The sequence below is a fragment of the Cololabis saira genome, chromosome 8 (assembly GCF_033807715.1).
Source record: "Cololabis saira isolate AMF1-May2022 chromosome 8, fColSai1.1, whole genome shotgun sequence".
Taxonomy (NCBI): Eukaryota; Metazoa; Chordata; class Actinopteri; order Beloniformes; family Belonidae; genus Cololabis; species Cololabis saira.
The window spans coordinates 22,405,581-22,420,546 of NC_084594.1; the positions used below are offsets into that span (position 1 = coordinate 22,405,581).

The following is a 14,966-nucleotide window of genomic DNA, read 5'->3' on the forward strand; positions in this document are numbered from 1 at the left end:
TTGCAAGTACAGTTGTACTTCATGTCCAGTTTGATTTTGTAAGCTGTGCTGGAGGAATCTGAAGTTGTGTTAATCTTTTATTTTCTTTAAAAAAAAAAAATCAAATCAAGACTTACATAGCCTTTATTGCATGCAGTGAAATTTTAAAATAGGGCTAAATTAGGAATGGTATTAATATCAGATGTAGACCTATATCCACTTATGAGCAACACATTATTGGGCACTTTCATTTGACCAGAAACACTAAAATTTCACTAGCAGATTTCTACTCACTTGAACAATAAATGCTACCTTGTGGTGCAAATTATTTATAGGAGATGGGCTACCAGCACATGCTGCAACGATTAATTTCTCTTAACTAGGAGCCTCCAAACACAAACCCTCACACCCTCTCTCTCTCTGTCTCTCAGAGTGAAAGAGAGAGACAGAGAGAGAGAGAGCAGTTCAGTCCCTATGGCTACCGCACCCTTCAAGAACACTGTATGTGGCAGATAAGGAATCATTCTAAATACGTGCACCCACTGCTCTGCATCCCGTCTTCTGCACAATGCAGTCCCTGACAACATGAAAGAAATCCTGTGGCAGCCATCTTAGGTGTGTCGCTGCGGGATGTCATGAGGAGTTCCAGTGAAGGACGAGCATCCTTGTGTCTGTTCAGGACCACGGTCAGCTCCGGCCGCGGCTGCGAGGGAGAGGCCATCTCTCACTTCCACATAAAAAAAAAAAAAAGGCAGCTCTTGTCCCGGATCTCATCCGTGGTGGCTACACATCACTCCCTCTGCCCCTCCCGTCGGCTTCCTTCTCACCTCCCCCTCTCACATCCGCAGCACCAACCGACCAATAAAATTCAGAAAAATACGTAAGCATCGACGAGCGCTCAGCGCAGGGAACGCTCAGAGTGAAGCAGACAAAACCCCTTCCAGTACCACTCGCACTGCTGACATCTCTCAGTGTAGGGAGTCATATCGGGGCCTTTTTTCTATATAGTTTATATAGAGAGTGTGGCTTAATTATCATCTGGGGATATAGAAAAAAAAACAAAAAAAACTAAACATTTAACAGGTTAGGATAATTGTAGGGACGAGACAACCCCAAGCAAGATGTTAGATCCGTCGTCCAGCGAGGAGGAATCTGACGGGATAGTGGAGGAGGAAAGCAAAGAGGCGATGGCTCCCCAGGCCGGATCCCGCATCTCTCCCAGCAGGACGAGCGAGAGCTCCGGCGGTCTGGCGCCCAGCAGCAGCCGCAGCAGCGCCCGCCCCACCAGCCCCAGCCCGTCCGCCGCCAGCGAGGAGAAGGAGGACCTGGAGAAGCTGCACAGAGAGGAGGAGGACCGCAAAAAGAAGCTGCAGTTGTATGTTTTTGTGATGCGATGCGTCGCTTATCCATTCAATGCAAAGCAGCCCACAGATATGGCAAGGCGACAGCAAAAGGTAAGGGGCCCTCTGTGCAAAAGCATTATTTAAGAAAAAAAAAAACACATGAAGAGGAAATGACTTCTTTCATTTGGGAAATGTTGTAATTGATGACCTACATAAGCTTGAACACTGATGGATTTTGGCCACTAGGCCGATCCTATAGCGCATGGGTGCAGCGCAGTCCTCTTGAAAAGAAAAAAAAACGCAAAATTCAAGTCTTTTGAGGCATGGCAGGAACACAGCGGTAAAGTTCCGGATAGTGGATGGACTTTGGGTGCAGCAGAGCTGCAGACTGAGTCCAGTTCTCGTTCTTCCTATCCACGAACCCATAGGCTAAGTGAGATAACTCGTAAAGCCGAGCAAGCCCATTAATTGAAGGGGCGTTCAAGAGATTGTGGATGACGATTCACAACAGGACGTTGTGATTGTCCTAGTTGGCTCACATCTTATGGAAATCCCGATTTTAGTTAGACATGTAGCTATATGTTCTGCTGTTTTGGCTGAAATCCAGTTTCTTGCTCCATTTGCGCCATCACTTATCCCGCCAGTTTGGCCTCCCAAGGTGACTTTTAGGGACAGACCTCTTGAGGAGGGTAGCTTATGGGCCTTTTCCTCTATTGAAGAGCTTCTAGATGGACTACTGTAAATTAATTGTATTTAAACATTAAAACATTGAGTACTGATTCCATACAAATACTACTGAACAATCTTTACACCCTGCCAATCTTACCAGGTTCTCCACAAGTTAGTAGAAGGGACAAGGCCCTCATCCCCCTTCACACTGCTGCTGAGTTCCTCCATTGATGCTGAAGCCAGTTTTGGGTCATACTGTCCTTTCAAAGTCATAGCCACACAGGCCTTACTGTACAGAAGGAACATTCAACAGATTTTAACTAAAATAACCTTTAGAGTTTATTTCTTCTTTTTTATGCATTCAAATGCCACAACATAAGTATCCAGTGCTTTATTTTACATGGAAATTGTATGAGTTAAGATAAAACAGGATGTTTTGATTGGGTTACCGTTATAGTCTATTATTAAAAAAAGAAGAAAAAAAAACACATTCTGGCTGTTAAAGGGTGTCCTGTCAGTTCATTGTTCTTCAGTAGAACAGATCTTAGTTTTATATGCTTGGTGAACCTAGAGAGCAATAATCCAATGCACTAAGGACTGGTAATTTATCACACAATCATTTGTATAATTGAAAACAATTCCATGGGGACTGCTTTTGAAATTGCTGGCTTTTTATTATGTTTTATCTTCAAATCTGCACACTACTCTTCTTCCCCTGGACACTGTTTAGGCATATGTCCTGAATTTTCTGCTGACTCATGCACAAGTGGATGTGGGAGGCAGAAATCACAGTGGTTCCATCTATTTGTTTGTTTGTGGTCCGTTGAGCGTTGGTTACTTACAGTCTAATGCAGGCTCAGTAATGTACATTCATATCTGGCAGCCCAAGCACCCACAATTGTCTGCTGTGGGTGAGTGAATATCTGGTCAAACAATCCATTGCTCGCTGTGAGGCCAAGAAATCAAGAGTCTCTGTCTGCCTAGAAGTCTTCCTTCTAGACTTTGATTAGTTCCAGATCTACTTCTATTTACATTTAATGAGCCTTTACACGACCAATGTGCAAAACTTCGGCAAAATTTAACCCACGATGTATAGTTATGACAGCAAAATGGCATAGTCTTATAATTTCAGGCTCAAGGACAGTTCAATACAAAGACATATTTAACAACAGAGTGTTAACCTTTGTGTCAATTACTTAATGGCAGCTTTTAACATTGTAGAGTTGTCATCATTTAATTTTATTTCTTTTCTTTCTGGTTGGGGAGAAATCTATTTCCATGCCTCACACTTATCCAAAGAAAGAAAATTCAATTCTGGTATAATAATGTCTTGGTGGTTCTTCCTAGCATCAACCTCCATTGACTTTCAGCTCTTTGGATGTCCATCAACAATGATTTATAAAGGAACCCCCCCAATGCTGGTCGCACAATCTAATATTGGGCCTTTTACCATTTTAGCTATTGTAGATTAGTCACAGAAATATGATGAAGCAATTTCTGTAATGAAAAGATTTAAAGGCCTTAGCAAAACATGTGGAGCAGCTCCGTGATAATCCATTATTAGAAGCTCTGGCACACAAATGGTAGTGATGGGCTATCAGAGAGGAACAGGCCAGGCTGTAGACTATTCAGGCTCTCATGCTGCTTCTTGGAATACATTGCCATAACCTTGTGAAAAGATTAGTCCACAGGGCAGTAAGAGGCAGTTTCCTCCCTTTAGAATACAAGTGAACATTATTTATTGTCCTGTGTGAAGTCTGCTGGTTATCAAGTGTTGGATGAATGTCCGTGTTCAATTAACTAGTGACACATGCTTGCATTCTAAGCTAACCACTAACACTAATGGCACCATATAACCTAGAATCAGTAAGTTACTGCGATTATTTTTAGGAATAAACCGTGGATGATGCAATCATTGTTAATGTGTTGGAGGGAAAAATAGACCTTGATTTAAAGTGGCTGGTGAATGTACATATTATATGTACATAGGGTATGTTAGGTGTTTACCTACCACATGTGTTTTTATGGACACTTTTGTAAAGCTGGCACCCCTTGTTTGATGGTTTTTCAGTTTGTTGGCTGGTATATCACTCATTTGACCTCTGGTCAAAGAAGCACTTTGGTCCAAAAAAAGCAAAAGAAAAAAAAAACCCATATATCTGGCCAACATCAGCAAATTGTTCTGGGACTAAATCAGCATTGCTCATGTGTATAGGACTAAAGTGGGCCATCAAAAAGTCACAAGAATGTTTGAAAAAAAATGGATGTGACATTTTATTGACTTTCAATAAAACAAAATGTTTTAACCAATATTTTGTTTTACTTTTAAGTTTCCATACGTTTATGCTACACATTTTTATAGATCATAATTAAGTGGAGTTGAATGATGAGCTCATTTGAAGGATTTTTATATTTAACTTGAAACCAATGTTGTGAAGATAATCTGACCTAACCAGCTCAACTGTCAGCAGCTTTCCAGTAGCGTGTGTCTTGGCTCAGCAAATTCATGTACAGTAGGCTGTGGATACTCTGAGGGAGAAGAGTTGTAAATTGTGCAGCAGGGTTTGTGATGTGAATTTAAAAAGAATGCGTGTTTAGTGTTTACCAGTGCTGACAAATACATTTGGGAGTTCCAGCTTTTGTGATTCGGTTTTGCATCTTTTCTTGCTCTAATATGATAAAGGCAGGATAACAGCCTCATATGCTTCATACTTTGCATATTTGAGACAGACCTGTCCATATGGAGGGCTTTCTCACCACTAAGTGGTCTTTTGTGTTTATTAAAGAGTAATTCTGATATAAGAACAAAGAACCATGGATAAAGATGTGTATTATATTGTTTTTAATCATAATGGGAACAAAGATGAAGTTGTGAAAGCTTGTGACAGAACAGTGTAGAAACAAGACGAGATAAAGATAATTAAAACTCTTTTAGTAAAGCTCTGAAAGATGTTTGCGTTGGTAATTGTGGCACACTAAAGGTTATACATGGACACAAGTATCTCATCTTCATGATGACAGAATGATACACTTTCCTAATTCAGGTTATGGTGACATTTAAACTGATGGATGATGGACAGATAACAAAGTGGTATGACAATAAAAACTAGCAGAAGAAGATGAGGGAGATATGAAATTGACGGCACTGGAAGAAGCCTGATTGCATCTGGCAACATGAATATAGCCTTAGTTTCTGCATTTATAAATTGTAACGCTATCAACTGTAACTACTGCAGTGTGTAATTTCCCTCTATTTCTTGCAAGAAATTAGGTTTAAAATTACATTTAAATTATGAACCTGCACTTAGGTAGGAGCTTAGCTTCACTTAGGTAGGAGCACTGGGTGATAAAATGGGTAAAAAATCGGGGGATAAAAAAAAAGAAAATATATATATATATATATATATATAAAAAAAATTATGAACCTGCAGATAAAGATACAGTATCTGAGGTGAATGGTTGAGGGTCACAATGTTCATGAAACACACAGTCATGTAGTTAAAAGAGAGCAACAGCAAATGGAGAGGACAACTGTGATGCTAAAGTCATTTACATTATTACGTAATATCTCTTAATTCTGTTCTGCTAGAAAAAAAGGCGTCCTCCAACATGAAAAGATGCTTCACTGGCAGTGTCAAATTCAAGCGCTTAGTCAACAATTAAAAATGTCAATCAGAGTGGGAACACTGGTGTTTGGAGAGGTTATTCTCTGGCGTTATGCAGCAGCTACTAGCATGCTTCAGTGGCAGTAATGGTGGAGAGTGAAGGTGTTCGTTGATGGAGCAGATCTGAAAGTGTATCCTGAAAGGGTGACAGCTGAAAAGCAGCAGGTGAAATACCCCCTCACCTGCAATCTGTGCAGCCTCATGTGACATATCACAGATTTACAAATTACACATCTCTCTCCCTTTCAGTGCATAGTCAAAATAAAAAAATAAAAAAAAGCGTAAGGTTTATTTGTATCAGAGAAATATCTTTTACTAGAGGTAGGATGGTTGAATATATTAAAGTTTGCCTTTATTCTCTTGGCTTGTTTGTTGGCCGGACTATCACAGAGCAATATATTGCCCTCAAAAATAGTAGTACAAATGCAAATGTTGCAGCACAGAGAGATTGTAAGTACATGTATAGGAAATTATGGGTGAAAAAGACGGCATCATGTCAGGGATTATTTCACGCAGTTTATACATGAAGCAGGCATGATCTGGCCTCAATACAGTAATTCACATGGTGATGCTTCTCCCTTCCAAGTGCCCTTAATCCGAGTCAAAGATTTACTTTTCAGTTATTTTGTAACTTACAGTTGGTGTCCTCATAAAACCTACATAAAAATGATTCATTTTTCTGTAAATCATCTTTACTTCACTTTTAGAAATCAGACATGTACAATGCTCTGCGGAAAAATAGTTTGCTGTGCCATAATAACACCTTTTTTATTTATACTTTATGTTGAACATTTTCTGCAAATAATGATTATACCAGCTGAGATGGTTAGGATTTGGATATGCATAGATGTGAATAGATGTGCATGCCAAAAATGACCAGAAACATGGCCTGGGAAAAATAATTACAAATGTACATAGATTCACACTCAAAGGAATATTACTGTTCTGAATATTGTACTGAATATTAATGTGTACCTCCTGCTGCCCATGCTGAACATTAGTCATATTCAAGAAGAACCTGGTTTATTGAAAGTAAAAATGAAGAAGAAGAAACTCTTCCAGAAAGCCTTACTGTACTTACTGTACCTTTTTATTTTTTTAAATGTAACTTTTCTATTTACTCCTCTGCATGAACAGGTACGAGGCAATTTACTTGTGACCTTATCATTATTGTCATGATCACTTTCCAAGTTTTAACCATATAAACCTTAATGCTTTTAGATTTACCCATTTTCCGATCATGTATTATATATTTGAGTAATGAGTGAGGATGTGGCCTCAGGGATTAATAAAGTACACTAAGCTTTGCATAACTATTAAGCAGACTCAGTAGTTCAGGTAAAATGGGAGGAAAGGAGATTTAACGGACACTGAAATGACCAAAAATAGTACTAAGAATTCAGATGCATGCAACACTCTTGGAGCTGAATTCATGGGGTATGACCATGAGATATTTTGTTCCAAATAGTCAGCAAGGCCACAAAAATGCATTAAAGTGAAAGGAGTTGAGGGCTTAGAAATGAGGCTAATGCAAAGCAGGCTGACACTCGAGCAGCGACGAATAACATTAGGAATATTTTATGGACAAGTGAAGTGAAAAGGATTGTTGGTGGAGCGTACATACAGGCACATGGCTTCATCACTAATGGAAGCAGGATGCCTCTTCATATCAGGACCTATCAGGATGTTGTACGGGTACTTATAACTTCTGTCATGAAGAGTGATAGTTGAACGTTCCTTGTTTGAAGCTGAGGTTGAAAGCCCAGTCCTGCTGTCTGTTTCTATTCTGTTTTATATTCAGCAGACACCTCAAAGATGATCAAGTATTGACCTGGCTCCCCAATTGACCTTACTTTGGACATGTTTTGTACTTATAAGCCCTTCTTCATTGTGAGATTTAGGGTAAGGAAAAACACTACAACATTTTGAACAGTTGATCCCAGAGAGGGAAGGTATCTAATGGCGCTTTTCCACTAGTACCTACTCAGCGCGCCCCGACTCGGCACGACTCGGCACGACTCGTCCCTTTCATCACGTATTACTATCTTTTTGAGTTTTTGTGCCTTTCCTTTTTTACGGCTTTGATAAAACATTGCTTCAAGGATAACATTCCTAAGGAATGGATGAAAACAGACAACTTGCAGGGAAACAGCAAGTTATGCTGTCTTGCATCCATTGTGGGGATTTTCCTCACTGGAGGCAGAAGAACTAAGGCAGGAGCATTACGGCAGTGCTCCCTGCCTTTCACTCCTGTGGCTTTCCCCAAGGCACAACGATCACAAGGAGCAGCACTGAGGAGACACAGGGCTTGATGTCAGGTAGATGCTGATTTTGAGGTACTTATTCTGGATATCACATGTTATTGGCATAGCTCCTTTGAATAGAGCTACTGCACTCCCCCTTTGACAGACATTAAACTAAAGAGGGTTCCAGGGGGACTCTTTTTTTCCATTCGGGATCATTGCTTTGATCACCATTGACTTAAATCTACAGAGGAAGGATTTGCTGAGATGGCATCAGGACAAGACAATGTATAAATAATGACACTAAGGTGGAAAATATCCAGACAGCTAATAAATTAAATGGGAAATAATAACTCTGAGTTCCAGGATGACAATGATCAACAAAGAATCAGCAAGTATGGCAATTATGCCAGATATATTCTTTAGCCCTCAATACCAGTGTGAATGATCATGCATAAACATTTGAACCTTTGGGTTGGACACTTCTTTCCACCACCATCGGTGCATCATACAGTATATGAGTAAATATTGTTTGGAAGAGTGGTTTGGTTCTATGCTTTCAGCAGAAGTTATAACTTCCGAAGGAACAGCTGTTTCGTTTCATTTGCTGCTCATATGCATGTTCAAAAATAGGAAACATATCCCACCTATGCTGACTCATAGTCATTTTTATATGTTTCACAGTACAAAGTAGGGCTGTAGTAGCCTACTAGGGATGTTTTTATTTCAGGCAAAAGAAAGAAAATCATTAGAAAGCAGGGACTAATAATTTCTTTAAACATGAGAAAACAACAACGGAATACTTAGCTCTTTGTGTGCAAGGGTTACAACTAATGCTTGTTTGCCGATTAAATACTAATTTTTGTCTTTTGATCTGCTGCTTAATTTTGTTTAAATGTGTGAAAATGTTCAAGTTCAAGTTCAAGATCTTTGAGCTCAAGATGATATTTTCACATATCCTTCCTGTGTTCATGCACATTTATACGGACACATTTGACACTAATTTGTGAATTGTTTGGGCCAATTGTGTGTAATTAATTAAGCCAACAGACACCTTAATGAAAGACTTGACAGGAGTGTACAGGGCTGGAGCTTGTTTTGTTGTGCTATCAATGTTTTAATTGACTATTCACATTTCTTTTTCAGTCACATTATTAAGATACAAGCAAAAAATGGAGTTGAAAATATTAAAGGTAGAACAATTAGTGGCCATTTTTCTCAGTATTTAATTGGACATCCCTCAGAACCAAGAACAACTTTTCCTGTTTAGAGTGTCCCATGCAGATGTTTGTAGTGATAGTAATTAGAAGTAGCTCTGTGTAGATTTAAGAGACCAATTTTCAGTTTGTTTCATAAAGAGACGGTACAACAAGCAGGGCTAGCATTGAAATGATGATAAAACAGCTAGATAAGGAGTGCCTTAGACTTTTGCATAGTACAGTACATTAAATTCAAGACAGTAGTTTTGGTTTTAATAATTTTCTCTAATAAGCTGGATGGTTGTGGCCAATTTAAATAAATCATTTAACTTTTACTAAATTAATTTTAATGAAAATCTTAGAAAATGAAACACCACTTCTAAATTCTTTTGTATGTCTTGCTTTTTTGCTTTTTTTGGGGGAAAATGTTGTCGTTTTGGAACAATTCATGCAGATCGTCTTCACTTTTCTGTGGGGCGTCTCAAGTGTCTACCTATTTTGTACACAGTGACTGAGTGAGCATAGTGAGGCAGCAGTTGAGCTGGGTGTCTGCTGCCAGGGAGTCGGTGGTGTGATAATGGATGACTGTTACCAGACGGGGCTTTGCTGGATGTGAGCACAGTGATCTCATGGATATAACAGCAGTACCACAGCGAGAGAGTTGTGAAAGCTGGTTATAAAGAGCAAGAGCTCCCTGCTTTATCTGTGTTTGCAGTTTGTCGAGCTCTGTTTGTAGAATATTCTCCCTTGCTGTTTACTAACCCAGTGGAGAAACATTTAGTCCCAACGCGCACGTGTGAGTCTGTGTGTCTTTGTATCTGTGTTTACAGAAGGTGTGGATAATAGTTTGTGCATCTGTCTTTGCATAATTGTCGATTCGTGGCCACAGTCACCACACAATGCTGGTGTTTTGTGTTTGGTGAGGCCTGTTGTTGGTAGACCTTGTGCAGCTGTCATGCAGGGCTTTACTCCAGTATTTATGTTTATTGTTTACTCAGATGTGGGCCTAAGGTACCATCTGCAACATGAATACAATGGTCAGAGTCCATCTACTGCCACCATGACTGCTGAACAACAATAGATTAGACTTTTTTTTAAGCAAAAATATTGACATAATATGCCCTTTCAGCAGTTTCTTTGTCTGTTGCATACATATGTGTCCTGCTAATCATAAGAAAGCTAAACTCATAGCCCCTTAAAGTTTTGGTAAATCTGGCATTTTATAACACTAACCTGTCATCAAATCTATTTTTTATGGGTCAATTAGAAGTCTATTTAACATTACCCTCTTCTGAAAACTGCCCACTTATTTTGCAGCCATTTAATTTTGGAAAACAGCCTAATTGAACCTATGCTGTTAACGTTATATAAGTTTTAGAGGGAGCCCAAATATGACTCAGCACAGCAGAGGTGCACATTTGCTCCATGCACACTGTGAACTGCATTCAATTAGCTAATGACTCCAGTCATCGCAGTGCTGCACGGACAGCTGATACAGCGTCCACACAAGTTGGTCACATGTTGATTCAAAACTCCAAGGAGCTAAAATGATCAATATGCGAGGGTCCTGAATATTATATACTGTGTTGCCATTGTAAATGGCATCTGTTATGTCACCTGCACTATACATATGAGCGTTAGTGAAGATATTTTTAGCAAAAGAGCACATCATTACTGTTGCTATTCCACTAATGTCCAGGGATAAATTACATATGGACACAACATGTGCTGTAAGAGTTCTAGCTGTTATAAAAAGCTTAATGTGTAACTTTAAACTTTGTGTTGCACATCAGGTGTGTACATCACATTCAAGACCATGCTCAATAAAACACTGAAATCAAAATTCAAACTTACATGAGTGGGTCATAAGCCATGTTTACACCTGGTTTTAAAATGTGATCACGAGTGGAAAGCTTTAAATACATGTGCAAATGAGATCGGATCAATCGAATTACATTCAGAGTCGGTCTGGTGTGGTCAAATCAAGTATTGTAAAAGCAGAGCATCCTTGGCCACACTGCAGGGCTGCCCACACAACGGGTGCTTGGTGTCTAGGTGGAAGGATGTACTCGATTGCGGAACAACAGTGTCATATTAAAGTGTGAAACAACAAGTGGGAGTCATAACTATGAGGTGCCGTGAGGGACATAATTCTGAATTAGTGTTCATAAACACATATGAAATCCAAAACCTTTTATACACACAGGTGAAATGCTCTTACACATACAACTGGAAATGTTCATAAACACATATGAAATCCAAAACTTTTTATACACACAGGTGAAATGCTCTTATACATACAACTGGAAATGTTCATAAACACATATGAAATTCTCACACTCACTTGTGAAATCTCTCAGACACACAGGTGAAATGCTCTTATACATACAACTGGAAATGTTCATAAACACATATGAAATTCTCACACTCACTTGTGAAATCTCTCAGACACACAGGTGAAATGCTCTTATACATACAACTGGAAATGTTCATAAACACAACTGAAAATCTTCTCACAAACACAACTGAAAATCTTCTCACACACAGTGGTGAAATCTTCTTACAGACACAACTGAAAATTTCAGTAGAAACGGAAGTCATTTCAGTAGAAACGGACGTCATTTCAGTAGAAACGGAAGTCATTTCAGTAGAAACGGACGTCATTTCAGTAGAAACGGAAGTGAGTTGTTTAGCGCGATTTATTTTTTTTTCTGGCAGTTATTTTGACTTATTGATATAGCAATATCTTCTCAGCAGCATACAACAACTCTGACTGAAGCAACAGCTTTACTGAATAATATATTAGCTTCAGCAGAGACTATAAGGACCCTGTTAGGTGTTACAACTGCGGGGCTACAGCCCCGCCCCCCCGGTGACTGCGAGTGCAGATCGGTGCAGGTGTGCTGGATGAGCCGCACATCACTTTTCCCATCACGGCAGCCGCGTCATAGCATCCCGCAACGGCAACAACTACAGTTTTGAGAGGATGCACACCACGTTATCAAACCCAAAAGTGCTTTCGCACATGGATATATACTGGCAGAAAGCTGCCGCTGCCGCTGCCGCTGCCGCTGTTTTGTCGATTTCTGCTGCTTCGTCGAAAAATGCTACCACCGCATAAACCGATAGCGTCTGTCTATCGATTCTTGCTACCATATCAAAAAATGCTACCTAATGGTTTTCTACCTTTGTAGAGCTACAATTTTACTATTTTACCCCCTAGCCCACGTCCTTTTTCCCCAAGTGGTCCTTGTCTCTTGCCAGGCCGTCATTGTAAATAAAAATGTGTTCTTAATGACCTGCCTGGTTAAATAAAGGCCAATAACGGAATGAATATCAAATAAAGCGATAACATAGTTTTTTATTTTTCCATTTATCATATAATGTTCACAAAGTGCAATGCAATTCATGTCATGGGTAGTGTATTTTGAAGGATCAAATACTCAACATCCCATATCATCCATGTTAAATCTATTTAATGGTAGCATAATTTGATAGTCCAGTAACATCCTATCAAATAATGCTCCCGTCACTTAATGCATTCAGGTAAGATACTAATCACCTCACTGCCACTGCAGGATGAATGTCAGCATACTTACACCCCCCAATTTATCAATTTTGTGATCACTATTTTTGGATTGATAATAAGTATAAAATAATAAGAAATAAAAGTAAAGGCACACAAACAAACAAATTGTCTCAATTTGTCGTTTCAAAAGAAGAGTGCTAAGTTCAGAAAATTACATTTAATAACATAATAACAATAACAATAATAAATAAAAGTTAACGAACACAAACAACAACAAAATGCCAAACAGAGTAGTTAGCCACTTTTCTGGCACTTATAATGTGGGACTTTGTCATAGTGGATACATTCAAAATGTGCCCACCTACTGCAGGACTCGCACTCGCACAAACAAATTAAAGATATACATTCATTTAAATTAATAATACAATAAAAGCACTATGGCTGGGCAATTAATATAAAAATAATGGAAACCGACATTTAGGAACTTTATTAGACTTAATGTTGCTCATGTGAATCAATCATGGCGCAGAACCACAAAGTAGCATTTCTCGACGGGTAGCATCAAACAGAACACTGTGATGGGAAAAGTGACGTGAGGCTCATCCAGCAGTCTCTGCTGAAGCTAATATTATTGAGTAAAGTTCTTTCTTCAGTCAGAGTTGTTGTATGCTGCTGAGAAGATATTGCTATATCAATAAGTCAAAATAACTGCCAGAAAAAAAAAAAATCGTGCTAAACAACTCACTTCCGTTTCTACTGAAATTACGTCCGTTTCTACTGAAATGACTTCCGTTTCTACTGAAATTTTCAGTTGTGTCTGTAAGAAGATTTCACCACTGTGTGTGAGAAGATTTTCAGTTGTGTTTGTGAGAAGATTTTCAGTTGTGTTTATGAACATTTCCAGTTGTATGTATAAGAGCATTTCACCTGTGTGTCTGAGAGATTTCACAAGTGAGTGTGAGAATTTCATATGTGTTTATGAACATTTCCAGTTGTATGTATAAGAGCATTTCACCTGTGTGTCTGAGAGATTTCACAAGTGAGTGTGAGAATTTCATATGTGTTTATGAACATTTCCAGTTGTATGTGTAAGAGCATTTCACCTGTGTGTATAAAAAGTTTTGGATTTCATATGTGTTTATGAACATTTCCAGTTGTATGTGTAAGAGCATTTCACCTGTGTGTATAAAAGGTTTTGGATTTCATATGTGTTTATGAACACTAATTCAGAATTATGTCCCTCACGGCACCTCATACATAACAGCCAACAACAGTGTACAACCACAACATCACAGACTTGTCTGTGACGTTTTGAGTGGATATCTCTTTCTTTTCATTCCTGATATCGCTCATGTCTTTTAATCTGTCTGAGGCCTTTTGTTATTCTCCATCTATTTGGTTGTTTTTTCATTGCTGTTTTTGTTGTATATCTACTGTAAAATACATTAAGGAAAATAAATCTGGCATACACGGGTTTATCTGGTGAAAGTTCACAGTTTAGTGTATTGCTGCTCCAACAATGGATTTGGTCTTCGATGGCAAAAATCACGTAACGGATTAGTTGCATGTAGGTCGGACCAGTGAAAACCAACCTCGAGTTGCCACAGATGATGCATTTGAAGACACATGTTAATGCCAGCTGTGAACAGATGCTCGAAGAGCAGTCCACTCGTGATCTGACCACTCAGGACGGATTTTAAAACCAGGTGTTAACACATTCAAAGTCTTGTTTCTGTAAGTACATAATGCCTGTATGTTGCATTTCTTTTCTAAATGAGCTTGAGATTGTATTATCGAATATATATATATATATATATATATATATATATATATACATATATATTTAGCAGATATACTGTATTTTTAGTATATCTGTGCCATATTTTTCTCTTTATTTGATATGTAACAATCATAACAGAACAGAAATGTCATCAAGAATTATGTTCCTTTATTTTCATCCATAAGTTTATCAACATATACTGGGAGAACGATATGAAGAAGTACAAAATGTTGGAATCATCTGTACCTAAAACACAAGTTTTCCCCAAAAAATTACATTACATAGACGATAGAATCTGTAACAGATCAGACAAAGTCTAACACCAAATGTGTTGAAATCATTGAATTTTTTGCTGCATCTTTTAGCGTAAACAGTTCAATTAAATTCAACTTCAATTTAATGTTATTAATACAGCGTATATTACAATACAAGTTGTCTCCAGGTGCGTTCCAGAGACGCAGAACATGAACCATGAGTAATTAATGCATACACAATAGCAGGTAAAAACTCCCCTAGTGGGAGAAAAACCTCAGTTCAAACTGGAAACTCAAATAAAGAC

The 14,966-nt window shown here is 38.6% G+C and overlaps 1 protein-coding gene across 4 annotated transcripts in view; it reads left to right on the forward strand.

The window, feature by feature from the left end:
- The first annotated feature begins 898 nt into the window (after window positions 1–898).
- cadpsb (Ca2+-dependent activator protein for secretion b) overlaps window positions 899–14,966 on the forward strand; it is a 72,434-nt gene continuing 58,366 nt past the window's right edge. For all 4 annotated transcript variants that reach the window (XM_061727267.1, XM_061727268.1, XM_061727270.1 and 1 more), the window contains exon 1: window positions 899–1,433. In XM_061727267.1, the coding sequence (XP_061583251.1) occupies window positions 1,101–1,433 (333 nt within the window). In that variant the 5' untranslated portion in view covers window positions 899–1,100. The remainder of the gene's footprint in view (window positions 1,434–14,966) is intronic.